Here is a 26206-nt window from a genome sequence, read left to right on the forward strand (position 1 = left end):
TAAATATAGTTTTATTAACTTTTTAAAACATTACAGTTAATATTGTTTAAACAAACTTAGTTATGAGTTTGTAATATTATATATAAACTAATTAACAATATGACTATTTATTGTATAAAACTAGAAGCTGAGGGGAAATTTTGGGGTATCCCATTTAAACGAAGACTTTGCCCCTGTGATGAAGGAGTCCCTGAAAAATTAACCCACATTTTGTTATATTGCTCTCCTTATAAAGATGCCCAGCCAGTGCTAATAACACAGTATTTAGTCAGATTTCTAGGTCACTCAGATGCATTTTATTTGCAGTTGTTATTATCCAATCACTATGATTTTATTTCTCTTATTATGGCCGACTCTTGTTTTACTGTTTGTAAAATACACGATACTTTGACCACTTCAGTGTTATAATTATTGAGGTTTGCTGTAGTTTTTATTTGTTGTCTTACAATTTGTTTCATTTTTTTTCTTCATTTTTTGGAAGTTTTTTTTACTGCAATTAAGTACTACTACTTAAAAAGAAGCCTAACATTATATAAAAAGAATGATGGAAAAGAAAGGGAAGGGAAGGGAAGGGAAGGGAAGGGAAGGAAAGGAAAGGAAAGGAAAGGAAAGGAAAGGAAAGGAAAGGAAAGGAAAGGAAAGGAAAGGAAAGGAAAGGAAAGGAAAGGAAAGGAAAGGAAAGGAAAGGAAAGGAAAGGAAAGGAAAGAAAGGAAAGGAAAACCTTTTAAAAATTACATTAAGCTACTAGGGGAAAAAAAGAAGAAAAACAGGATGAAAAAGAAAAAAGGCAACTTTGCACCAATTTTTTAAAAAACCCTTTAAAAAACCCAACTAAACAAAACTCAATATTCAGAAAAATTCCACACCTAATTTTGTATATAGAAAAGACCATCTAAAGAAGAAAAACATGTCTCAGGCTATTAAGACACAATATTCTCCAATCTTATTTATTTGCCTTGGGCCTGCAGAGATCCAGTTGATACTTTTGAGGGGGGGGCCGTGTATATGGAATGGCCTCTTTAAATAGGACTAAACTACAATGAATGTTGATTGAAGTACTGTATATATCATTTGCCATTGCAACCACATGGAGTACTTACCATATCAATGCTGCTTTCCACATCTTGGGGCTCTCTAGGAGTATGCTACAGATCTGATAACCTTCCAGCATCCTACCTGTGATTGATGGGGATTGTTGTCTAAAATTTACAAAGAGTGCTAGATTGGGAAAAGCAATATTCATGTTTCAATAGAATTTGAAGGCCCAGTTAAACCAAATAGGATGTCTGAATTTCTCCACCTCTTATCTTCCTCATAATATATAATTTAAAAAACAACAACCCTGCAGTGTATTTTTTAGATACACTTCTCTGGCTTCTATTCATGGGGGACAGAGATATATCAATCCAATTATGTCATATGAAACCCAAAATGTCATATGTCACTTTGTTATGAATTATGTATTTCCAGGAATCCATCTCTTTTCATATGTTGAGCTCAGTTTTGATCTGTTGGGATCAAGGTTTCCTTTCCTTTACATCTGGGCTAAAGAAACTGTGTCCTCCAGATTATATCTCTTCACAAATTCCTTGGGGACACCAAGAAATATCTTTTTTAAAAAGAGATGTTTAAAAACAGGTATTATTGGATGTGTTTGAAATGGTACACAGAAATAGACAAAATTTTGGCAGCTGAGATCACTGATGACTTGTTGATGTCATAAATCACCTAATAGGACAAAGTGGATTTTTTATTCCCTCCAGCCCTTCCTTCCTTCCTTCCTTCCTTCCTTCCTTCCTTCCTTCCTTCCTTCCTTCCTTCCTTCCTTCCTTCCTTCCTTCCTTCCTCCCTCCCTCCCTCCCTCCCTCCCTCCCTCCCTTCCTTCCTTTTTGGATTTGGTGGATTCATTACTGTTAGCAAGCTTTGGAAGCTTTATAAATTATTTCCTGTTGATTTGTTTAAAATAATCTAAAATCCACGATCCAGCATTTGTCTGTTGAATTTCATCAAGGTGGTTCTGAGGCCTCCTGGACCCACAAAGAGAGACTGGGGCCAGATTCATCTTGCACATTGCCACCCCTATGCTCTAGTGACGTTGTGAATAGGTTTAGTTTATACTCATTCTTAACAACGAACGATATCACTTGCTGTAATCTATTTGCTAACACTGCTGTTAAAATTTTTGTGTTGACCTTAATCAATGAGATTGGATGATAATTATCACATTGAGTGTGATCTTTACCTGCTTTTGATATAATTGTAATATAAGCCTGATTAAATGCTGGTGATAAAATTCCCTTATCAAATATCTCTTCATGCACTTGACCAAATTTTGGCACCAAAAGTTCTATTAATGTTTTGTACTACTCGATAGGGAATCCATATAATCCTGGTGTTTTACCACTTGCCATTTTTAAAATTATTTGTTTAATCTCTACCTCAGATAATGGAGCAAATAAGAGTTGTTTTTGTGTGTCATCTAAATGTGGTAGATTAATTTTATTTTAAAAGGACTCTATATCTTTGTTCAATACATTCTCTGGTTTACTATATAATTCTGAATAAAATTTTAAAAATTGACAATTTATATCCACTGAAATTTTATACATTTCTTCTCTCTCACCTCTAATAATTGGAATCATTGCCCTATCTTTCTTTTGCTTTAAGCTATTAGCCAAGATATTACCAAGCCTTTCACTGTTCTCCCAATATCTCTGTTGTAAACATATTAGCATAAATTTTGTCTGCTGTGATATTATAGTACTTAATTCATATTTCTTTTTCTGTATTTCTCTGTACAAAACTGTAGACGGGCATCTAACCATCGGTGCCCATAAATGTTTCAATTCATCTTTCAAATTATTTTCCCTTTTATTTTTAATCTTATTTTTGTATGATGCATAAGCAATAATTTGATGTTGAATATATGTTTTATATGCTTCCCATTCAAAAATTTGAGTGCTTGATGTTACTGAATTCAAATCAAAATATTGTGAGGTCTCTACCTGCATTTGTTGTACAAATTCTTTATCATTCAGTAGGGAAACACTGAAATACAGTAAAACCTTGGTTTGCAAGCATAATTCGTTCTGGAAACATGCTTGTAATCCAAAGCACTTGTATATCAAAGCCATCACCCACAATCCCGCAGCGCGAGAGAGAAGAACCATTGGCTCAGTTGTGATCACGTGACATTCGTCGTCACATACTACTCGTATTGCAAGACATCGCTCGTTTATCAAGTTAAAATTTATTAGAAATGTTTGCTCGTCTTGCAGAACACTTGCAGAACAAGTTATTCACAATCCAAGGTTTTACTGTACTGTACCAATTTTTCGATACCTTAACCAGTTTCTGAAACACATATTTCAAGGTGATTGAACTATGATCAGATATATAACAAACATCAATTTACATTCTTGAATTTGGTGATATAGGGTTAATGATATTAAAAAATAATCAAGCCTAAAAAAATTCTGATGCACATTTGAATAAATGTGCTTTTTTAGTTGGATACATCAAACACCAGGGATCTACTAAATTCAATTCTTCCATATAAACCTTAATTATTTCCCTCACTAATGATTGCTTTTTTCATGCCGGCGTATTTCTATCAAGCTCAGGATCTAATATTTCATTAAAATCTCCTCCTATTACCACTTCATCAAAGAAATGCTCATTCAAATGTCAAAAACATTCATAAAACTTAATAGGAGTGTCAAATTTGGTCCATAAAAATTAACCATAGTCATTGCATTCTCTGCTATTTTGGCACACAAAATTAAATAATACCCATTTACATCAGTGATAACTTCTTGTACATCAACTGGGAATCCTTTTTGAATCAAAATGGCCCCACCTTTAGTTTTTGTTGAAGTATCTATGAGGTAAACCTGTCCCACCCAATCCTTTAATAAAGATTTATCCTGTTCCATTAAATGAATCTCCTGTAGATAAGCAATATCTACCCTTAGCGATTCTAAATATGCTAAAATTCAATTTTGTTTTTTGGTTTCTTGCAGCTCTTTTACGTTAAGACTAACTTCATCCATTAATTTCATTTTGGCCCACTTATCAATATTCTCTCAATACCAATTCATTTTATGACCTGTAACATTTGACATGTGGAATAGGTTGTGCTAAGAGAGAAAGACAGACCCAAAGATATCAGGTTAAAAACTTTAACCATGCACCTCTTCCCAGAACTCACCTTGAGTGATTTCTGAGGATCAGGTAGATCACAGCGGCAGAAAAATTATTTCATAATAGCAGCTTACTATGGAAATCAATGAACTTCTATTCCTACTTGCTATGATACACCTAGTCCTCGCTTATTGACCATTTGTTTGAAGTCATTACAATGCTGAATATAGAGACTTACAACCAGTCTTCGAAGTTGCAGCCATCGCAGCATCCCCACAGTCATGTGATCACCATTTGTGACCTTCACAGCTGGCTTCCAACAAGCAAAGTCAATGGGGAAGCTGGCAGGAAGTCACAAGTCACAGTCATGTGATGTCATGCTTAATGACCATGGGTGATTCACTTAACAACCGTAGCCAGAACTGACATCGTAAGTCAGTGTGGTCATGTGACATTGTGCTTAATGACTGTGCCATTTAGCGATGGAGTTGTCAATTCCTATTGCAGTCAGTAAATGAGGAGTACCTGTATATGGAGCAGTTAATGTCCATACTAAGGAAAACTCATGATACAAAGTTCAGTTGAGAGCAGAAAGAACATTTACTTCTATAATGAAAGTTTGACAAACAGAATAAACAATACTCCAAGAAAATAAAATATTGTAATAATGCACAATGCAGCAAGCTTTAATACCACTTACCAGTTTCTAAATTCTACACTTTAAATTTCAATTTAATTCCACACCAATATATGTGTAGTCTTACCCAAAATGGAGCACAGCTATAGAGAGAGGAACAGCTGTCACATTCTTGGGGCTTGTCTTTGTGTGTTTGTACATCCACTCATGGCTGTTTGGTTATCTATCTATCTATCTATCTATCTATCTATCTATCTATCTATCTATCTATCTATCTATCTATCTATCTATCATCACATGTATATCCCACCACAATCATAAGCAGGCTCTTGGTGGCTCAGAACATTTAGCAAAACAATAAATAACAATAAATATACAAAATGCAAACACTTGCAGTCCAAAATACAAAAACTTGCATCCCAGACATCATCTGTGATCAGCCCCCATAAGTGCCTTCTGGAAGAACTCCATTTTCAGCTGCTTCTGGAAAGTGACTAGAGTGGGTACCAACCACCAAGAGTGCCATGTTCTTACCATTGACAGGGGATTGGCTACCACAACTCTTAGTCGGCTCAAGACCCAGAGATAACAATGAAAAATCCCTCCTTCTGGGTGTCTGCCCAAAGCGATTTCAGAGGCTGAGGATGTTCCCTGCCAAGCATTTGCCTTATTAGAAAAAAACCCAGCAGGGCTTTGCATTGAAACTAGGGATCTACACTTTATCAGAAGATTCCACAAGTGTGTGTTTGCAACATACCATGCACATCCACTGTCAGTGTTCCTTTGCAAAAGGCTGCCCTTCAAGAGTGGCTGATGCAATATGTAACAATTGATGAGTTGTCTTTTAAATATCCTCTTCTGACAAAGGTACCAAGTGTCAGCCCCACTAGGAAGACCAGACCAGGAAATCAAGTCCATCGAAAGGCTAAAACTACTTTCATTGAGATTGGCTAGAATACCAGAATCTTGCAAGTCTGATTGTGCTGTATCTCTTCCCCCTTCTTCTACTCAGCATCTGCCTGAGCCTTTTCCAAATGTTATCTCGTTCTTCTGGACTTGAAGAATGCTTCAGTCCCTTTTGCCTAGATAACAGTTCCCATATATCTCCATCAGGGTCATCTTCCTTACTCTCTACATCAAGTGAGCTTCCATTACTGAAGTGGACTCGAACCTGGGTCTCCCTGCTCTTGGACCAACAGCTTAACCACACCACTAAACAGGCTGTGAATCCATATTGTGTGCCTTCCCCTCAGTATATTCTGTCTTCCTTCATCAGGAATAGCAAACCTCGGAATCGTCCGTCCTTCCGCCAGATCCTACTGCACCTTGACATCGCCTCTGCTGATGTGCTGTCTACACCGCAGGAAACCTACTTCAAATCCCAGGTGGGCTCCCTTGGCAAAGTTAGTGCTAAAGTGTATTAGAAATGTACAGACTGCTTTTCATGTTATAAAGTAGATTACAACGCAGTTATAAACAATAATGTATAAGTAAACTAAATTAAACTGATCTGAAGTTAAAACTCTGAAATGTTGCAACAACTTTTGGCAATAAGTTAGTCAGGTAAATGAGATGACAAACAAATGCATCTTTCACTGTTGCTTGAGGAGCTCCACCTCTCATTATCTTCATTAGGGAAGTGATACCGTGCAGTGGGTACCATAATCCACAACAGTAGCACCATTGTAAATAGTTTTCTGTTCTCTAGGGCTAAGGTCAGAAGGATCCAGGAAATGCGTTTATGGAGCTCTCATTTCTTCTACAGGCTGAATGGCGGGAAGAAGTGAAGCTCCATTTTGAAAAGATCAAATCAGAAGGGACATGTCTACACCGTTTGGAAGAGGAGTTGATCCATCGGCGGCGAGAAGAGCTGAGGTAAGGCAGGTGTGAAACCATTAAAAACACAGGGAGAAGATTCCCTACCTATATATGTATTTATTAATAAAAGATGAAGTCTCATCTAGGTTGAACTAGACTCCTGGAGGCTATATGGACGTGTCCCTGTTCTTTTCCTAGTAATACTAAAAAAAAGGGTTGTCACTCTCTAAGAAGTTTTTCAACCTCCCACTCTAGTCTTGACACTTTCAAGAAGAGCCAGGAATGGCTGAGTGTTGCCACCTGCCATGCTAAGTTCATAAATAATTATGTATATTCCTTGCATCTGTTGGCATGCTGAAAATACCAACATCTGGGGGGGGTTTCCCCTACCAGTAAAGCAATTTTGTATTCCTCAAGGTTGAAGCAAAAATCTTGGCAATTCCTCCCCTGTCTTATTTCCCTACCATTCCCTTTATTAAAACTAATGATTGTTATTTGTAAATTGAATTGGGCATAATTTTGAGGGCAAATGAATTCAATTTGCATTTCATTGGAAACATTTTTTCATTTCCCAAATATATGTGAACTGGAATGGAATTGTTGATATTTTCTGGAATGTATTATGGAGTTTTATGAAGAATAAATCCTAAGAAAAATGTATATAATGAAGAAAATGCATACAAAGTGCACACATTAGTGAAAAATGCATAAAACTGCATTTGACAAACTTGCTTGCAAAAATGTGTGTTTTAGGAAGTATATTTCAAAAAAATGTACGTTTCATGTGTTGTTGTTGGTTTGTTGGTTTGTTTTTTTATGACAGACCAATGCAGGAATAGGACAGAATAAACTTAGGGTTGGAAAATTGAGAAATGGGTCTGACTTCATAAATTTGCCTAGCCCTACAAACTGCACCTTCCTCTCTTTCATGATTCTTAAAGCTGCGATGATGCTCCAAGGATCCCGGGATCTGTAATTTTCGGAGTTCACCTGAGTCCTTGCTGTTAGGCACCTAAGAAACAACCCCTGGTTTCTTATACCTGGATTGATGCCCTGCAAAGAACTGGCAAACTATCAACAGCCTTTGAATGTTCACAAATGTGGGCTTTGTCAGGAAAAAGCAGTTCGATTCTGAGAAAGTATCTTGGTGTGCTGAATCAGTCTGTGAAAGAGGTTCCCAGTCGGTTGAGCAGGGATGGGAAAGAGTGGCATCCGTGGGGGGCAAGCGGGGGGCAGACTGATGAAAGCAATGTCAGAGCCCTGTGATGCAAGTTCTGCCCCTTCCAAAAGAGACAGAGCTTGCAGCACGGTGCCACAACCCTGTTTTCATTATCCTGACAATGGCAGCGAAAGCCTGCGGATGCTGTTGAACATAATGTAGTGGTTGAGGTGGGCTAAAGCTAGGGGAACCCTCAGGTCATTGGTGACCGTGGACCATTCAGTCACTCTTCGCCCACTCTACCTCACAGAGTTGTGTGAGGATGCAGTGATCCCCATCTTGAGCAAAAACGAACAAATAAATAACGAAGTCCTGACCCTTCACGTGTTTGAAAGCTTTCTTGCTCCCCAATTCCCCTGCAGGCATGCCTTGGACATCCGGGAGCACTACGAACGTAAGTTGGAACGGGCCAACAACCTTTATATGGAACTCAATTCCCTCATGCTGCAGTTGGAGCTGAAGGAGAAGGAGCTGCTTCGGTGAGGACAAAAGAAGTTTTAATAAAGGGCACATTCTTAACTGAGCAAGAGTGAAAAGGCCCAGGAAGAGGGTCTCGGCCCACCAGCTCTCTCTCGACCCTCCCCCTCTTCCCCCCCAGTAAGGGAAACTGGGCATATACCTGACCTGTTTGCTGGATCACAGATATCAACACCACATCGTCTACTTGGGGCGCCATTTCATCCATAAGGCAGGGTACACAGAATAAGAGAAGGGCAAGGTACCAACCAAGACTCCTGCGGCTATTTGCATTGGGAAGGAAGGAGGCAGTGGTGGAAATGCAGCCCAGGCGAGTTGACAGTCACCTTAGGGCACCCCAGCAATGTCTCCAACCTTTAAAAAAGCCAAACCTGATCACGGTCACTGCAGGGCTAACACACACCCATGGAGGAACCTAGGAACGTGCTTATGGTGGGGAGGTGGTGGGGGTGGAGAGGGTGGTAGAAGCAAGGGACAACTGCAGTCAATAGCCTCAGCACATATGCACCTGGGCAATCATCGATGGCAGCAAAGACATTACTCTTTGCTGGTCACCTGAGTCTCGCAGACCAAATGTGATAGCCCTAGCACTGACACAACCTGAGGGTGTTGCACCATCCAAGAGAACATTCTGAACTGCCACCGCTGTTCTTCCTGTAGAAGAGCCGCATATGTATACAGTGACCATACACCCTTTGTGATAAAGGACAGTCCTTTATTTCAAAAAGCTGTCCTTTTGATTTAATTTAATTCTTTATTTTCTTGGTTTTGCTCTTGAATTTTCCTGTACAAAGCAAAGTTATAAACATAAAGAATTACATTTTTAAAATTCTTATGAACCTCCTTCAGATTTGCCCCCTTTTTAGGTTTGTCCTTTATTTTTTCCAAGGAAATATGGTCACTGTACATTTGTGCAACAACCCCCTTGAACGTAGCCACCAGCTCTTCAACTGATGGCTAACGTTGGAATGGGGAAGCCTTGGTGTCCTGAGAGCTCTACTTATTCCCTGGGGAAGTGCACTGCCTACATTTTGGAGAGGAGGTTAGGAGCTCTTAGGAAAGGGAGCCAAGCTGCGACCACTGTGTCCCCTTTAAGACAAAGTGGGGCATGAACCTGACATTCTTAAGCATTTGGAATGTCCATTCTTTGCCTCTGGTAGCCATTTTGTCTGCCCCACTTTGCAGGGCACCTTGGCAAGCTTGAACTCTAGGACTTCAGATGGTTGAATGCTGGTGGGTGCTCAGTTTGAAAGGCCTACTGTACTAAGGAAGGTTACCCTCTTTTGAGCCACGTGTCAATATTTGAGCACAGTTACTGGAATAGTTTTGCCTATTCTGAGGAGAAAGATGGATATAGAAATTTGCCTTCTTCAATCTTGTATCCTCCACATGAGTTGGGACCAAACCTATCAGAATTCCATCCAATTGGCTACACAGCCGGAATTTTGCAACTTTCAGTCTGGAAAATGCTAGATTGGAGAAAGGCTGATATAACTGTATGAATATATATCTGTCTTTTAAAATAATAAAAATTAAAACACAAGGGGGGGTGAGCAGTTTTTCACCTTACCAGTGTGTTTGTCATGAAGGAATGGGGAGAAAACCGTTGACTTTGCATTTCAGTTCAGTCTTCAAATTCGGTTTTCCCAAATCAATACATAAGCTGAAATGCAAGGAAATGAAATAATGCTATATGCCAATTTCAACATGTTTTCAAATTTTGTCAGGCAGTTTAGAAAAAAGTGGTCTATTCGGGAAAAGCATACAAAATTGCACGGTACCATTGAAAATTATTTGCAAATGTGTTTGTATAAGATGAAGTAGGTATATTTGTAGAAACACATTACTATTGTTTTAAAGTTACAAACTGACGTATTAGAAAACATGGGAGACTGAGCAAAATTAAAATGGGTAATCACAGCCCTCCTTGCCATACAAATTGTAAAGCTAGGCTGCCAGGCAAGGAATCTGAATGGACGTTGCTATTTGCTTTTGGTAAAAAAGCAGCACAAAGTTCTACCCAGCCTTTCTCAACTTCAGATGGAATTCAAGAGCCAGCAACATCAGCCAGCTTCATTGTTCTCACTCAGAATAATGGGAGTTAAAATCCAAACACATCTTGAAGTCAGGTTGTCCTTCATCCTCTACAAATTGAAATGCATGGGTTTCTTTTTTTATTGTTGTTGAATCAAGCAATCACTCAACCGATCAACCACTTAATGTTGCTTTATGGTATTTTATCTGATTATCTGTATAACATTATGTGCATCCTGTTTGCCTCTCCAAAAAGATCCTCACAACCCCAGCATCCAAGCTACTGGCATTAACTCTGGATTTTTTTTCTTCTTCTCTGCATCCTCTTGAGTTTTCAATCTTTGCATCCTTTTCCTAGGCGAGAGCAAGCATTAGAGAAGAAATATCCTGGACTTTTTAAGCATCACCCTTCCCGCAGTCTCCTGCACGGCAACACAGTGGAGAAGCTGATCAAGAAAAGGAATGTGCCACAAAAGCTGTCTCCACACAGCAAAAGGTGAACCATCGCAGAGAAGGGCCTTTGCAGGGAGGATTTAACCATGACCATCACATGTAGTAGCATGACATTTCTGTGAACTCACGCTTTGTATAGGCCCCGGGACCACAGAATGACATATGTAGGAGAGAAGATGTAGGTATTGGGCACAGAACCTAAGCTTCTGTTTAGCCCAACTTCAGTTCCCGCATGGAGGAAAAGCAAGATGAAGACATACCAGTCTCCTTGGGTATTTTTTCCTGTCCGGTCCTCTTTGTTATTCAGTTTATTTCCAAATATTCAGCATCTTGTGGTGGTAATTAATTGTACTCTCCCGCAAATTATTTTTTGTTGTTTTAATTGCTTTTAATGGATTTTGTTTTGTTTTATTTCTAATCGTCGTTGTTTTGTAAATATGTAAGCCTCCCAGAGTCACTTAGGTGAGATGGGCAGCGACGTAAATTGAATAAACAAACAAATAAATATTGTTAATAGGAGTAATTGTGGGAAGATGAATTAACATAATAGTATGTGTTTCTACATTTTAGATATTCTAGTCTGCTCATTAGTTTGTTTCAAGAAAACTAATCATTTAATGTAAGACAATAAAGCAGCAACCGCAAAAGTACAAAAAGTAGAAAGAAAGAGAGAGAGAGAGAGAAAGAAAGGAAGGAAGGAAGGAAGGAAGGAAGGAAGGAAGGAAGGAAGGAAGGAAGAAAGAAAGAAAGAAAGAAAGAAAGAAAGAAAGAAAGAAAGAAAGAAAGAAAGAAAGAAAGAAAGAAAGAAAAAGAAAAAGGAAGCAGCCCTGGGAGCGGGAACCTAAGAGCCAGTTTCTTAAAGCAGTATTGTCCAAACTTGTCCACTTTAAGATGAGTGGAGTTGAACTCCCAGAATTCCCCAGCCAGCATTCCCGCTCCCAGGCTGGCTGGGGAATTCTGGGAGTTGAAGTCCACTCATCTTAAAGTGGACAAGTTTGGACAACACTGTCTTAAAGGCTTTGATTGGGATGATGGCACCCACTGAGGTCATCCAGCCAACTCTGCTTCTCTTCTGCAGGCCTGACATTCTAAAGACAGAGGTCATCCTGGATCCCGCCCTGCCTCAGCTCGCCATCCCCGTGTGCCAGAAAGGGCCCCCCTCCCCCGGACGTAGCCGCCGCGCTAAGTCACGCTACCGTAAGGTCAGCACTCGGGGCAGCTGCGGGGAGCTGGCGGACCCCGGAGGAGCCAAGCGCCTGGAGCCCTGCACGGCCCTCCGAGGGCTCCAGCATGACCTCCTGCTGCGCAAGATGTCTTCTTCCAGTCCTGACCTCATTTCCACAACGTTGGGAGCCGAGGGCCGCAAGGGGGCAGCGGGGCCGGAATCCCCACCAGCAGAGCAGCCCCGCAGCGAGACCCCCAGCGAAGACACTGCCTCGGTGCCTTGCTCCAGCAGCCCCGAATCTCCCTCTTCTCGACAGGGGGCTGTGGGGCCACCAGGGAAGGCAAGGCTGCAGCCCGGCGAGGAGGCAGAACGGGAACAGGCCAAGGGCAACCACTCAGGGGCCCCACAGCAGTCTCAGCACCTCACACCAGCAGCTATGTTGTACCGGGCAGCTGTTACCCGCAACCAGGTAGCCCAGCTTTTCTTCCCTTTCCACTTTTCTTCCTCCCTCCTCTTCCAAAATGGAAGAACGCAGGCATATGAAAGGCCTGTAGAAATGCTGACTGTGGTTGCCTTCTCCTTTTCTTCCTCGATAATACTGAAAGCAATAAAGAAACTGTGTGCCACAGGCAAGCAACTGCCGAGGAGAATGCACTTCTGCAGCTGTTACTGGCTACCTTATCCCTCTCATATCCAGTGTACAACTTTAGAGCAGAATAGGATATTGCTTTATTTCTTTGCTGGTTCAGCTTATTGTATTTCTCGATTATGATTTATTAAATTTATATGCCATCCAACTCCCAACAACTCTGGGTGGTTCTTAACCAATGTTCAGTGCCAGTTTCTATCCTAGTTGTCCAACAATGTAAAACCCAGCCATGTCATGTTAAAAAAATTTAAAAAAAAATCTTAACAGGACTAAACACTGTAGAGCAGCAGAACCTTTCTAGAAAATCTGAAAACACCCAAAGGTGCTGCAGACAGAAATCTTTCTCCCGCCTCCGAAGGACCCCAAGGAAATAGGCAAAGCAGCTTCCCTTGGAAGACATTCCAGAGCTCACGAACTGCTACCAAGAAGGCTGTGTTTTTTTTGTGGAATGCAATTATATTTTCAGTAGAGTCTTCATGGCTGGTCTCAGATCTTGAGGAAAATTGAGATAGGTGAAGAAGAAAGTCCTTAATGTCATCTAACCCCAGACTGCCAAAGGCAAAAATATACACTATGAAATGGTCCTGGAAACAGACTGGTTACCAGTACGTTGTGTCATTTTACATTTAAATTCCTCATTTCACAATTTCTTTCCTTTTTATTTCTGAAACAGTCCACTGAGATCCTTTTCTGTTTCTCCCAGTTTTTAATGAGTGTCTCAACATTTGCATTTTACCAAACACTGCAATTCATGACTGTAAAAGTTTTCCTCCTCCTCCTCCTCCTCCTCCTCCTCCTCCTCCTCCTCCTCCTCCTCCTCCAATCTTTTCTCAATTATATTTATTTTTTTCCTCTTCTCTCCTTTTTTGTTTGTCTTGTAATTTAAGCTCACAGTGTATTTACCTATTTTTGCTGGTCTAGAAACTGAAGAGTCTAAGGCTGATGCAACCCCCTCCCTTTTTTGAAGTTATCAAGTTCTTGCTACTCCCCCATACTTCCCATAGAAAAAGCATGTTCTTTTCCCCCTTCCCTGTTTGAACACCAGAGCAGCAGATCTTTCTACAGACTCACAAAGCCTATAAGGCCAGGTCTTCCTCCCCAGTCATGGACCTCGTTCTTTATTCTCTAGTCAAGGCATTCTGAAAAATTCTGTGCCCCCTGTGGGTTATGGCATTGCAGTGTAACCAAAGTGACCCACTTGAAATAAGCTAATCTGCTAGATGAGAAGGAACATTTTAGACTTGGGGCTTTGGAACTTCAACACTTCTCAAAAAACATGAATAGAATAGAATAGAATAGAATAGAATAGAATAGAATAGAATAGAATAGAATAGAATAGAATAGAATAGAATAGAAATCTTTATTGTCATTGTACAACTTGTACAATGAAATTAATGCCACCCCAGTGCAGCTTTAAAAATATAAAAACCATAAAACACATAACACACATAAAACACATATAACACAACCTTCACATTCCATACTGCACAATATATGCTTTCTTGATCAATTTTCAGGCAGCTGTGAGGCTGGCTAGATTCAATTCTTTTCCACCATCTAAATGTTTTCAACTAGGAGCATGAATGCGCAAAATGAAACAGGCTCATATGCTGATTGGCAGACACCACTGCCTGAACTACCAGCTGAGGCTGTAAACTTTCCCTCTTTAGAGACCTTGGATACTACAATCACCTGTTCAGGATGGGAAACAGCCGGGCCTGATCAGCACCATTCATTCGCCTCTCTTTGGGGCTCTCATTTCTCAATAGGGATTGCCTTGAAATCAGAGCATGTTAAATGTGTTGATAAAGAGGTCAAATCTTTGTTAGTGATTGGGTTTTCCTTAGTTTGGTCCGGTCCACCTTTATTAAAGATACAGTCCTGCAGAGGAAGGCAGAATAACCTTGACAGTAGACAGGAGCTCTTAAGGGAAAGTAAAAGACAATTCAGTCTTGGGAAATGGGAAACATGGGAAAGAAACTCAAAATAAACCCACCCTGATTCTGTTTGGTATAAGAGGAGGGAGAGGGAAACTCTGGCAGGCTTCGAGATTATGTTATTATACCCTGCAACAATAAAGGACATTCCTGTAATCCTTGCAATGTCTTTTTCTGATCTGGTCTATTTTGAAAGGTTGATGAATCCTGACATAGTTTCTTTTTTCTTTTTCTTTTATTCTTCTTGGCTTAGAAACGTGGTATCTCCTCAGAGGAAGAAGAGGGCGAGGTGGACAGTGAAGTTGAACTCCCTCTCCGGCAAAGGTAAGCATTTGCCTGATTTAGGACTCAGCCTCCAAAGATTTTGGGATCACTGGGTAGAGTGGAAAATTTTCATCTCTTATTTATGTTTTGAGGGTGGATCAGAGATTTAAGGGGAAAGATAAATGCATTTCTCTTTTCCTTTAGCTTAATAATACCTAAAAGATATCTCAGAAAATGGCAGTATTGCCATTAATTTCAGTGACACAATTTGGTGATTTGGGGGTCAGTAAAATAAGGTGGGAGTCATGATGGGTTGCCTTCTCTGCTTATAAAAAATACTGCCTTGAAAACTACTGGAACCCATTAGATAGAATGAAACTGGGGATTTATCGGTATTGTTCCATTAAAGATTGTGGGAGTCTAGCGACTCCACACATGCTGTTGAGCTCCACCATGGAAAAAAAGTGGTCTATAAAGATATAAAATAAATTGTTTACTTAGAATCATTGCAAGAAAGGGATTTGTGAATGCTTTGGGATTCCTTCTGGGTAGCAATGTTGAGGAGGCAGCAGTGGCGAAATGAATCAAGTTTTTAGGATTATGGGTACCAGCATGAGAGAGAAAGTGTTGAAGGAAGGGAGGGATGAACAAGCAGGGATATGCAAGAGATTGTTTATTGTTATGTGCTTCTTCTTTGATGTTTCTACCTCCAATCAAGAAGGAAGGACATAGAGTATCCTTCCCAACTGCTGCCTGCCCAGGGTGTTGGAATGGCAACCAAGATGGAGAAAACTGATACCTTCACCCAAATTGTTTTCCTGGTGAGGAGTGAGATTGAGGGTAGAGAGAAAGTGGTATGGGTCCAAATCTTCTTTTGCCTCCTTCCTCAATTCAATTTGATTTCTCCCCCCCACTCCTTGATTATGTGCCATCAAGTCAGTGTCAACTCTTGGTGATCACATAGATAGACTTTCTCCAGGATGATCTGTTCCCAGCCTGGCCTTTAAGTTATCCAATTGCCATTGGAAGCTGTAATTCAATCCATCCACCTTGTTGCTGGTCATCCTTTTATCTTTCCTTCCACCATTTCCAGAATTAAAGACTTCTGAGGAGAGCTAGCTCTTTGCATAATATGCTAATTTGAACCTGATCAATCGAGGCCTCAATTGAAAACTCTGGTTTGATTTTTTTGTATGCTCCATTTGTTTATTTGTGTTGGCTATCCATTATATTCCCAGGAGTTTTCTCCAACCCCAAAAGCATCAATACTCTTTCTATCCTGCTTCTTCAAAGTCCAACTTTTGCTTCCATAGACTGTCACAGAAAAAAATTGTCTGCACAATTTTGGTCTTTATAGATTTAGACAAATCACAGCATCTGAATAATCTGAATTCCCAGGGCCTTCACTGCTACTCTGCCAAGTGCTAGTAGTAAGTTTGCAGCATATTGCTTAACTGCTGGTTCCTTTACTGTTGATAGTTCCAAAACACAGAAACTATCCACCACTTCCATGTCTTCATTGTTGGTTCTAAATCTAGTTGCTGTACCTGTTATCATTAGTTTGGTCTTCTTTATATCAATCATAATCCTATTATTTCAATGTGTATCTTGACTTTCATTATTAGAACTTTCAGATCATTTGCAGTTTCAACTGGAATATCATCAGTATAGAGCAGATTATTGATGTTTCTTCTTCCAATTTTAAAATCATGCTCATTTTCTTCCAATCCAGTTTCTCTCAATATATATTCAGCATTTAGGTTAAATAAGGCGAGAGAATACACTCACTCCTTTGCTGACCTGGAGCCAGTAGTCTGAACTGTGATTTCTTGTCTTAAATTTCACATGAAGATGTTGTGGGTTTCCCATTTCCCAAAGGACATCAACACAATCAAAGACCTTCCAATAATATTGATTATTTCTTCTTCTGCTTCTGCTTCTGCTTCTGCTTCTGCTTCTGCTTCTGCTTCTGCTTCTGCTTCTGCTTCTGCTTCTGCTTCTCCTCCTCCTCTCTTGTTCCTCAGCCTTTTCTAAAAGCTGCTTGAACATCTGGTATCTCTCTTTCCATGTAAGGCTGTAATCTGCATTGGAGGATCTTAAGCATATTTTGCTAGTATGTGAAATTAAGGATATTGTATGGTAGTTTGCACATTCTGTTAAATCTTTCTTTGGTATTGGTAGGTAGAATGACCTTGTCCAATCTGTCACTGTGATGTTCTTCAGGTTTGTTGGCATGGTTTGCTGATCTAATTTCATCTTCTGGTACCAGAAGTAAATAGGGAATATCTTCTAAAATACCTTTTGGATGTGGACATTTCTGTCACACAGTATACTCTTTGCACCTTCATTCTTCTTATATTCTATGTTCCTACTATAATTCTGTCTTTGAAGCTTTGCATTTTCTTTTCCTGCATGGCAGTATCAGCAGCTAGATGTCTTGAAAGCTTTAATCTAGCCATGTCATAAACTGTACTCTGGAAGATCCTCAGCTCTTCCTCAGCAGTATGTTGAGTGCCCTTTGACCTCAGGGGTCCATTCTTCATTTTTTATTCTCTACCCATGTGGTTTTCTTAGTAAAATACAGGAGCGGTTTATCACTGTTGTCTCCTGTGCAGTATGAAATGATGCCTTTGCCTTTGCCATTGTCACTAAAGAGATCATCTACCTGCAACATCTTCCTACATTGCTGCTGCCAGCGTGTTGTAGCTGGATAGCTGGGATGATCTCCATGTCTATATGCTCTTGGCCTACACTCCCAGCATTCGTTCCTCACCCCTCCCAGGAATATCTCCCCCTCCCCACGATGAGGCAGCATAGCAGGAATTGACTGGGTGGCGGCGGCTATCCACAACCAATGTCGCACCTCCCCACTTATTGTGCACACAGAAGACCTCAGGTTCTGTGCCCAGAAACCGTAGAAATGGCTTGAGATTGGAGGCTGCTGCCAGTCCATATTGACACCACCACTGTGGGTAGGACCAATGGTCTGGCTCAAATTTAAAGGCAGCTTTATATATTCCTATGGATAATAGGAAGCCTTCCATTTTCCATGGGTACATTATTGCTTTAACTACATTCTCACTAACTTCATGCTTTCCAGAACTATCAGTTTTCTAATCTCAACATTCTGGGTGGAGGGGGAGGTGTGACACATGTCAACTGTTTCTAGAGGAACAAGGGAGCTAGAGATGGATGATTTTGTGGGAAAGGGCAGGTTGGATTTGGAGACAGTTTGATACACTTTCCTCTTGTCCTGCTGTTGCATCTCTGGAAGCTTAGGACCTGAGAGTGCTGATCTCTTCTGGGTCCCAGGTCCCTCCCTGGGTGTAGTCTTCTCCTTCTCTTCTGTTTCAGGTTGACTGGAGTCTTTCTCTGCTTTTTCACTTTCTTCCCTAGGTGGCCTCAGGCTAGGAGCAAACGGCAATCTCTCTCCACCTTCAGCTCGGAGAACTTCTCAGATGGAGATGGTGAGGAGGGCACCGGCAGCGAGGGCACCACAGCCTCCCACAGTGGTGGCACCCCTGATGTGGCTAGTACCAATACAGATGAACGCCTGGATGCCGAGCGCTCGGATGATGACATTCTGGGGAACTCAGATGGACTGTCTGAAAAGGAAGCCGCCATTCAGCTCGTCAAACGGCAGCTCAGTGCTGAGCAGAATGCTGGAGAGGTGGGTGCTGAGTAAACACGAACCCTTCTCTTTCAGGGCCAGGAGTCACCCCCCCCCCCAAACACACCCTCACCACCAGTAGTCTCCATGTATGAGGAAGGGACTTTGAAAGGTAAATGTTCAAGTGGGTTCAGCATCATTTAAAAATTATACCAGTCAACCTGTACCAACAGTGCCTAAAGCCATAACTTGTATGCCTGCACACATGGCATCAGAAAGGAATTGGCTTTCATTCTGAGGTTTTAAGAACCTGATTCCTAGCCCTCAAAGCTTTAAAGGACTTGCATAGGTCATATATGGTTAACTTTCCAAAGCCAACCTTTTCCTTCCACTGAAGGCCTGGTCCTTGTTTGCAGAACCCGTTTGTCCTTCCCCATGATGGGGAAAGCATATATAAGTGGTCAAGTGGCAAAAGCAGATTTATTTGCCTCCTTAAGCCTTCCTTAGCACGGAATGTTTGCTTTTTTAAACATACCTTGCCATTTTAATCCATGACCAAGTGTGACCTAAGGTTTTCTGCCAGGGTCCCAACCATCCTTCCTTCCTCTCCTGGTTTCGCCTTTCCTTACCTGCTCCATCTCTTTCTAGGATCCTGCCGCCTATGAGGACTCGGACTGCGATAGTGCCGAACTGGACAATTCAGGCAGTGGGGAGGTGCAGAGACTTCCAGACATACCCAGTTTGTGATCTCCACTGCTTGGGTTTCCTTCCCCAGGTTGTACAGTCCCCTCCTCCCTCTTCGGCCACCCTGCACCACCACCACCACCTTCTCCCCAGATATTTATATAAATAATTATAAAGCTCTATATAAATCTATATTATCTCATAATCTCTGGAAAGAGAGCCAGCACACCTCATTCCTCCCCTCTGTTCCTGCTCCCACATTTTCTCTGACCAGTTGGGGGGATCGAGGGTCTCACCTTATTATCAGGGTTCACTGCTTTCAGTGCTGGACAGCTGGAGTGGAGGCAGCGACCAAACAGACCCCCCCCCCTTGGGTGGCCACTGGCCCCACAGTTCACCACTTGCTCTACCCACAGGAAGGCACTGATCCCTCCCACTTTGCTTCCCCCAAAGTCCTGAATGGTTTGGGAGTTCAGGAGAAGAGCAGCCAGGCCTGAGGAGCCACCAGAGCCCAAGGGGCGAAGAGAGACAGAGGCGGCTTGGGCTAAGGGACGGTGCTTTCGTCTATCAGTGGAAGTGACAGCGGTGCGCCAGCAGGGCTGTAGGTCCCAGCAAAGCCTCTGGACTGGATGACGTACATGATCACCATAACATCCTGAGTGCTTAACCAGACTGTCTCTGAGATGGACTTGATGCATGTTTGGGCCACAGTCAGCACGGATCATTGTCCCAATGGACAGCTTGAAAATGAGCCATTTCCATCACCTGTCAGCCCTCGCAGCCGTTCTCAGAAACAACAAGAAGACTAAGGGCATCAACTCCCCTCCAGGCCCAGTGTCTTTTCCCAATACATCATCCTTACCTTCTCCACATCCAACCATTCTGTAGACACACACACACGCACACACACTTTCCTGCCATTGAGAAGGCCCACTCCCCGTGGTTGGGATGGGAAAGTGGCCCCCTTCTGCTCTCTGCTGGCGCCAACATGCACTGCACTTTTTTTGTGCTTGGGTTATTTATTTATTTATCTATTTATTTATTTATTATGAGAAATGTTTACATTTGCACTTATTGTGTGTCCTGTCTGAGGGAGGAAGGCAGGGAGGGGGAGGAAAGGGAGCACATAAGGGGCAGGAAGTGGAATTTGACATTTCTGACCAATTTCTGTCGAGCTGTTGTAATGCTTAAAAAGAGAAAGGGGAGTTGCTTGAGTTTACGCATGTGTGGAGAAAACCAAACCAAACCAAACCAAACCACCCAGTGCTCTTGGTTTCTCAGGTGAAAGTCTTGGCTTGCAGAACCATTTCGTGTTATTGCCCCCTTTTCCATTCATTTGTTGCTTAGATGTGTTTGGTTAAAACCCCGGAATATGAGATTCTAGGTCAGGGTCCGGCTAAGTGCAAGCGTGGGCATAAAATTATTCAGAAACATCTTTCTCCCAGTGGAAGACTTGCGGGAAAAGGAACACAGCCACAGAAATGTTGGAACCTACCAAATGTTGCAACTCTTTCCCCATTGCAACCAGTCAGCTCTTTCTGCTGGAAAGAGAGCCCCTCTGAAACTATTGTCAAAGGAAAACTTATGAGAGGGAATTGGCCGTCTACATCTGATGCTGGGTGCTTCTGTTGCCTCTACGGCAGGCAGGCTTTGGATTGCCTTCAACCCCCAGGTGCCCTGGTGCTAGTCCTTTTCAGCTCAAAGGGGCCACAACAACCTTAGGTGCTCAAGCTGCTGTTCTTGCAGCATGTTTGATGCTTATATATTTATATAGCCACAGATGCTCCTTTCTCAGGAAAGGGGATATGCAGTAACTCTGGGGGAGAATGTATTGCAATCACACACAAGCTTGGTGTGGGTCTAATTGCCTATGTTTTGCATGTTCGTCAGTGTACCTTATTTTTGGTAACAAACCTCCCCAAAGTTGCATTGTCTCCTGGGAAAATTGCATATGAGATAAGTTGCCAATCAAGGTTGATGGTGCTAGGTCAAACAGATATTGGCATACTGTATACCATAAAGCAGTTTTTTAACTCAAGAAATCCTGCCTTGGACCTGCTGCCAAGTCAGAAACTTACTAAGTTCTGCAATACTGTATTGGCAGATGTGTTAGGAAAGCTCCCCCAGTCACCAGTGCAGGCTCTCAAACCTTATTCATGCAGTACCATTACTTAAAAAAGAAGTCTCCTTCAAATCAACTTGACTTGTGGCAACTTCATAGTTACATCTGTGAGGGTTGGGTTGTTGTTTTTTTGGCAACAAAACACTGTCTTCTGGGGTATATACATTTTTTAATTCCCAGCCTAGCCTGGGGATCTCCTATCCAAATACTAATCAGGTTTAATTCTACTTTTGGAGATCTTCTTTTGAGCTCTGCAATATTTTTTTTCTCTTGTTTGATCCTCCACTTAATCCTGAAATAATTTACTCTTTCGCTAGGCTAAGAAGGATCACACCCCCACACCCCTTTTTCATAACCCTGCAGTGTTCAAGCTAGGCTCAGTTACAAGTGTACATCTGTGCAGCAGGTGGTGTAAAGAGGGAGTGAAATCAGACAGTCAAGTCTAGGCGGCAAAGATGTTACTTGGCCTGTTCCTTTAGGACTTCACAGGTCAGAGTAAGAGGATTGTATCTGGGCTACAGAACTCCTCATGACCGTCACATGGCAACAGCATCCCTAAACCAAAGGACCTAGTGAAAAAGCTCTCTGTTCAGTCATCCAGGCCTGGGTACTATTACAAATCCTGTGTGTTGGGCCTTCTGCCAAGAAGCCCACTAACTAAAAGAATGAAGGTAGAACGTAACTTTTGCCTTTTCTATACAGGTAGTCCTCGCTTAATGACAATTGGGACCGGCAACTTTGTTGCTAAGTGACACAGTCATTAAACGAAACATGTGACTGCACTGGATTTATGTCACTTCCACTGCAGTTGTTAAGCAAATCACTCATGGTTGTTAAGCAAGACATCGCATGACCATGACTTGCAATTTTAATGCCGGCTTCTCTCTTGACTCTGCTTGTTGGGAGCCGGCTATGAAGCACGCAAATGGCAATCACGTGACTGTGGGATGCTGCAACGGTTTTAAGTGTGAGGACTGGTTACTTTTTCAGCACCATCAGAACTTCAGTCATTAAACAGGGCAGTCATTAAGCGGGGACTACCTGTAAGATGTATGAAGCCTGTCAAGAGGTATCCCCAGGCTTGACTCCTGGGGAGTACGCAGGCAGAACCATGCAGGTTTCTTAACTAGAGATAGTCCCTGGGTTAAGAATGCCCGGTTTATGGATGACCCATAGTTAAGAACGGAGCCTATTGTAGCAAAATTCAAGTTAAATACACAATGGTTCGAGTTCATTACATAATACTACTTATACAGTACTATACAATAATACTGTTCCGGCTCACATACAAATTCGACTTAAGGACAGACCTTGGGAACGGAACCCATTCCGAAACTGGGGACTGCCTGTATACAGAAGCATTTGTCAGTGCTTTCTTCTTCCGTGATGTTTTTCAGTTTCCCATTTTGAGTCCAGGGATTTCCTGGGGACCACGCATCCAAATACTAACCAGGCTTCCCCCTGCTTAACTTCTGAACCCAAACAAGATCAAGCAGATGGTGGCATCTGCTGAAAGGCAAGAAGTATAACAGAGCCCATAAATGAATTTCTGACTGCTGGCAATTCCTAGTGAATTCACATTCAGTACCACGGAAATGTTCTAGCCATGGATCAGAGGAGGAAGTGGCTCTCTTCTGACACCCCCTGGGCAATACTAAAATCAACTGAAGCCCTTCCTATCTCCACGGGAGATCCATCAGTTAAATGGCAACCTTAGAATCAAGAGAATAAAGATTAAGATTTGGAGTGGAGAAGGGCAGAAGGGCGGGATATGAAATTGCATGTCTAGGTGCTTCTCTAGCCTTTCAGATAAAAATGCTTTGATAATCCTCAGTGAAAGTGACAGAGAACCATGTTCAGCACCATCCTACTTCCTTGTGCCTCCCTCCTGATTAGCCCAAAGCAAGCAAGGTGGTTCAACTTTGGAAAAGGTTAAGAATTGCACATAATTTAGACCACCATGTTTAAATTTCCTTTGTGCGGAAGGGGCCAGCACAGGTCATTTTGCGTTCCCTAAAAAACCTACTCATAAGATCTTATGGCTAAACTCAAGAGAAAACAGCCTGTCTTCCAAGCATAATCATTATCTGAAGTCGTCTTGGCAAGCCTACAGGACAAGGTGTAATTCTGAGGCAAGTTCTTATCAAAATTAAAAGGGCCCTCTGTTGACTATATTTAATGTTTCCTGTGGATACTTCTTAAAAATACTTTTGGCTGTATGGCAAACTCTTTCCCTGAACACATCAGCAGGGTAGGCATTTTTCTACTTGCTTCAGCCAGACACACCCAACGTTTTTGGGCCCATGCTACAAAACAGAGTGAAAAAGAAGCCCTATGCACCTCTAACCATATACAACAGGATTCATCTAATCACAAATGTGGCAGATTAAATTAGATGCAAGAACTGGACATGCATCGAGACTATTTCACACTGAATGTACAGCTGTGGGGGGGCGAGAAGGGTGGACATGGCTAGCTAGTATACTTCAAGGAGTTAACATACCTGGTGTAGTCCTATTCTTCCTTCTTGCACTCAGAAAACACGAGGTTCATCCAATAACTTTACTGCTACCAGCACAGATCAATTCACCCTTAAATTTTCAGTCACAAAAAGACACTTCCGTAAAAATGATAGGAAGAGACGTCATTTTCTCCCATCTCTTCCGTTTTAAGAACATGCTGGACTATGGTAGAAAAGGGGTATCAGGTTACCTTGAACAAATAGCCTAGGGCATTTGCTGACTCCTCTTGAAGAATTTTTACGTCAGATAGCTCTTTGATTTGATCCATGCAAGATCATTCGATGACAGTAGTGAGAAAGCCCAAACTTGGGCATAAATCTCAAGCAAAATTAAAATCATAATTTTGCACCAAACCCTTGTAAACGCGTATCAAGTCCTGCAGAATTTCTTTTTTCTCTCTGTTTTATTCTATTTTCAACGCTGATAAATCAGCATTCTTATATTTCATACCCAGCCACTTGGTACCACTGGAAGCCACAATTATTTAAAAGCTTGTTGTAGTTAATGGCTCTTATGTGAGTGTGAGCCACCTTGGAAACAGGTAAGTAAAACCTATCTTGCCCAAACTGGTAGCCTCTGGATGGTTAAGTACTGTGGTTCCCAGAATTCCCAGTCTGCCTCTGTAATATAGTACAGTGGGGCTGAAATTCAGTTGTGGACAACATGCTCCAATTTATTAGGTCAAACACTGGTGCTTCAGGTAGCCCTGTTAAGGTATGTGCCTGAGTTTGGAAAAATGTTATTAGAGGAAGCAATACTGGACTTGATACTCCAACAGTAAAAATTTACATTACAAAAATAGGTCTCCCAAATCGAAGCTCTAAGTACAGATTGGAGATGAAAATAACACTCCTTAGAAACAATCTCCTTCACCGAAAGATAGTACAAGTTCTTTTAGAGCAGCTTAAAATGATGCCATCCTTTATTAATAGACTTGAGCCTCTGTTGTAAAAGCTCCAGGGTCTTTGTTCAGGCTCCTCATGGCTGTATTCATTCCCTTGCCGTCATAAAACCTCTGTAGAAATGCTGCACTTGCGCAGCAAGCATGATGTTAATACCCATCCTGACCACTCCCAGCTGAGTTTGTCATTCTTCCTGTGGAAGGCAAGTTTTCAATCCCTTAGGTAAAGCCATACTTCCTACCACTTTGGATCTGCGCATCCTCTATACTTGTTTCAACATCTACCCTTGTAAGATAGATCATAACTGTATGGAACTAACATTGCTTAGATGAGTAATGGCACTGCGGATTTCAATTAAAGACCATTTTGTATTCAGTGTTGGCGTGCTAGTATAGCCCTTTATTTTGCTCATACTTCCAAACGCAACAGCACATGTGCAAGAGAGATGATTTGAAAGATGGCCCCTCTTCACATCCCTTTTCTCCTCCATGTAACCAGAGCTCCCCATTCTAAGGATTCCAGCTTTCATTTATTAAATTGCTCTTCAGGATATTTCTATTCCTGATGGATACACAAAGGTATGTTTGAAAGGGAGAGTGTGATGCCTACTAAAAATTCAGAAGCCAAAGAAGTTGCTGAATGTAATTGTCAGTGACTGCTGTTAGGGTTTCTGCACTGCTGCTCCATCTTCTACAGTAAGCAAAGCAAGAGAAAATTACACTAACTGACACCAAATTTTCTCCCCTGCTACAGCCTAATCACCTAGGTGCAAATATAATTATGAGTACAGGTCTTCAATCTATTTACTAACAAAATGTTTTTTTAAAACATTCATACACATACTCGAGTTGGCTGGCTGAGGGAAAAACATGAGATAAAAGGGATTCGTGGATGCTAATGAGCCCCCATAAACATTTTTATGTTTTTCTATAGCTACCTGGCTTCTGAAATATACTGGATTAAAGTTAATATAGTTCAAAGTTTAAAGTTTGGAAGAGTGCTTCCCTATTACACTGCACATACTACAGTACTAGCCTCCTTGGCTCAAGTAATGTACAACGTTGCTTTTGATATCAGAATTGCTAAGCCTTTACAAGAAAATGACTGCAGGAAATTTGAGTTCTGACCCCAAACTATTGGACAAGCGCACACAATTTTTGCTACTATATAAGGCAACTGCCATGCCAATCTTGTTAGATTCATAATGTGATTTCAAGATCATGTCTACAACCACAAGAAATCCAGTCCTTACAGTCAGTCCTTTGTAATGGTAGCTGCTGCTGCTTAGGAAACCTAGCTACTGCATCTTGCTATTTCTCAAACTGTGTGCTTAAGAGCAGGGAGAGGGAAAATAAAACATTCTTGAGCCCAGATGTACTTCTCTAGAAGAGTTGCTGTAGGCAGCCTTCATTTGCCCACCTACTCAGTGTAATTGCAAGCAACTAGCACAACTAGCTAGCTGGTATGAGCTCACAACTTTCCTTCTCCTTTTAGCTACTTTAAAAGCACAGAGTAGTGTTAAGCATTATTTCAAGACCTCCAGAAAGAATGGGTCTTCAGTTGATATTA

At 41.5% G+C, this 26206-nt stretch overlaps 1 protein-coding gene across 1 annotated transcript in view; it reads left to right on the top strand.

Annotated features, from left to right (window-relative positions):
- MAP3K12 (mitogen-activated protein kinase kinase kinase 12) overlaps positions 1-24334 on the top strand; it is a 104658-nt gene extending 80324 nt beyond the window's left edge. The window contains exons 7-14 of the mRNA XM_088138018.1: positions 6058-6166; positions 6547-6656; positions 8181-8297; positions 10688-10825; positions 11861-12416; positions 14787-14857; positions 18194-18467; positions 19056-24334. Of these exons, the coding sequence (XP_087994144.1) occupies positions 6058-6166; positions 6547-6656; positions 8181-8297; positions 10688-10825; positions 11861-12416; positions 14787-14857; positions 18194-18467; positions 19056-19154 (1474 nt within the window). The 3' untranslated portion in view covers positions 19155-24334. The remainder of the gene's footprint in view (positions 1-6057; positions 6167-6546; positions 6657-8180; positions 8298-10687; positions 10826-11860; positions 12417-14786; positions 14858-18193; positions 18468-19055) is intronic.
- The last annotated feature ends 1872 nt before the right edge of the window (positions 24335-26206 follow it).

Source organism: Python bivittatus, unplaced genomic scaffold, assembly GCF_059951505.1.
Source record: "Python bivittatus isolate LINGU-HERP-01145 unplaced genomic scaffold, Pbiv_v1 ctg000220_np1212, whole genome shotgun sequence".
In the NCBI taxonomy this organism is placed as follows: domain Eukaryota; kingdom Metazoa; phylum Chordata; class Lepidosauria; order Squamata; family Pythonidae; genus Python; species Python bivittatus.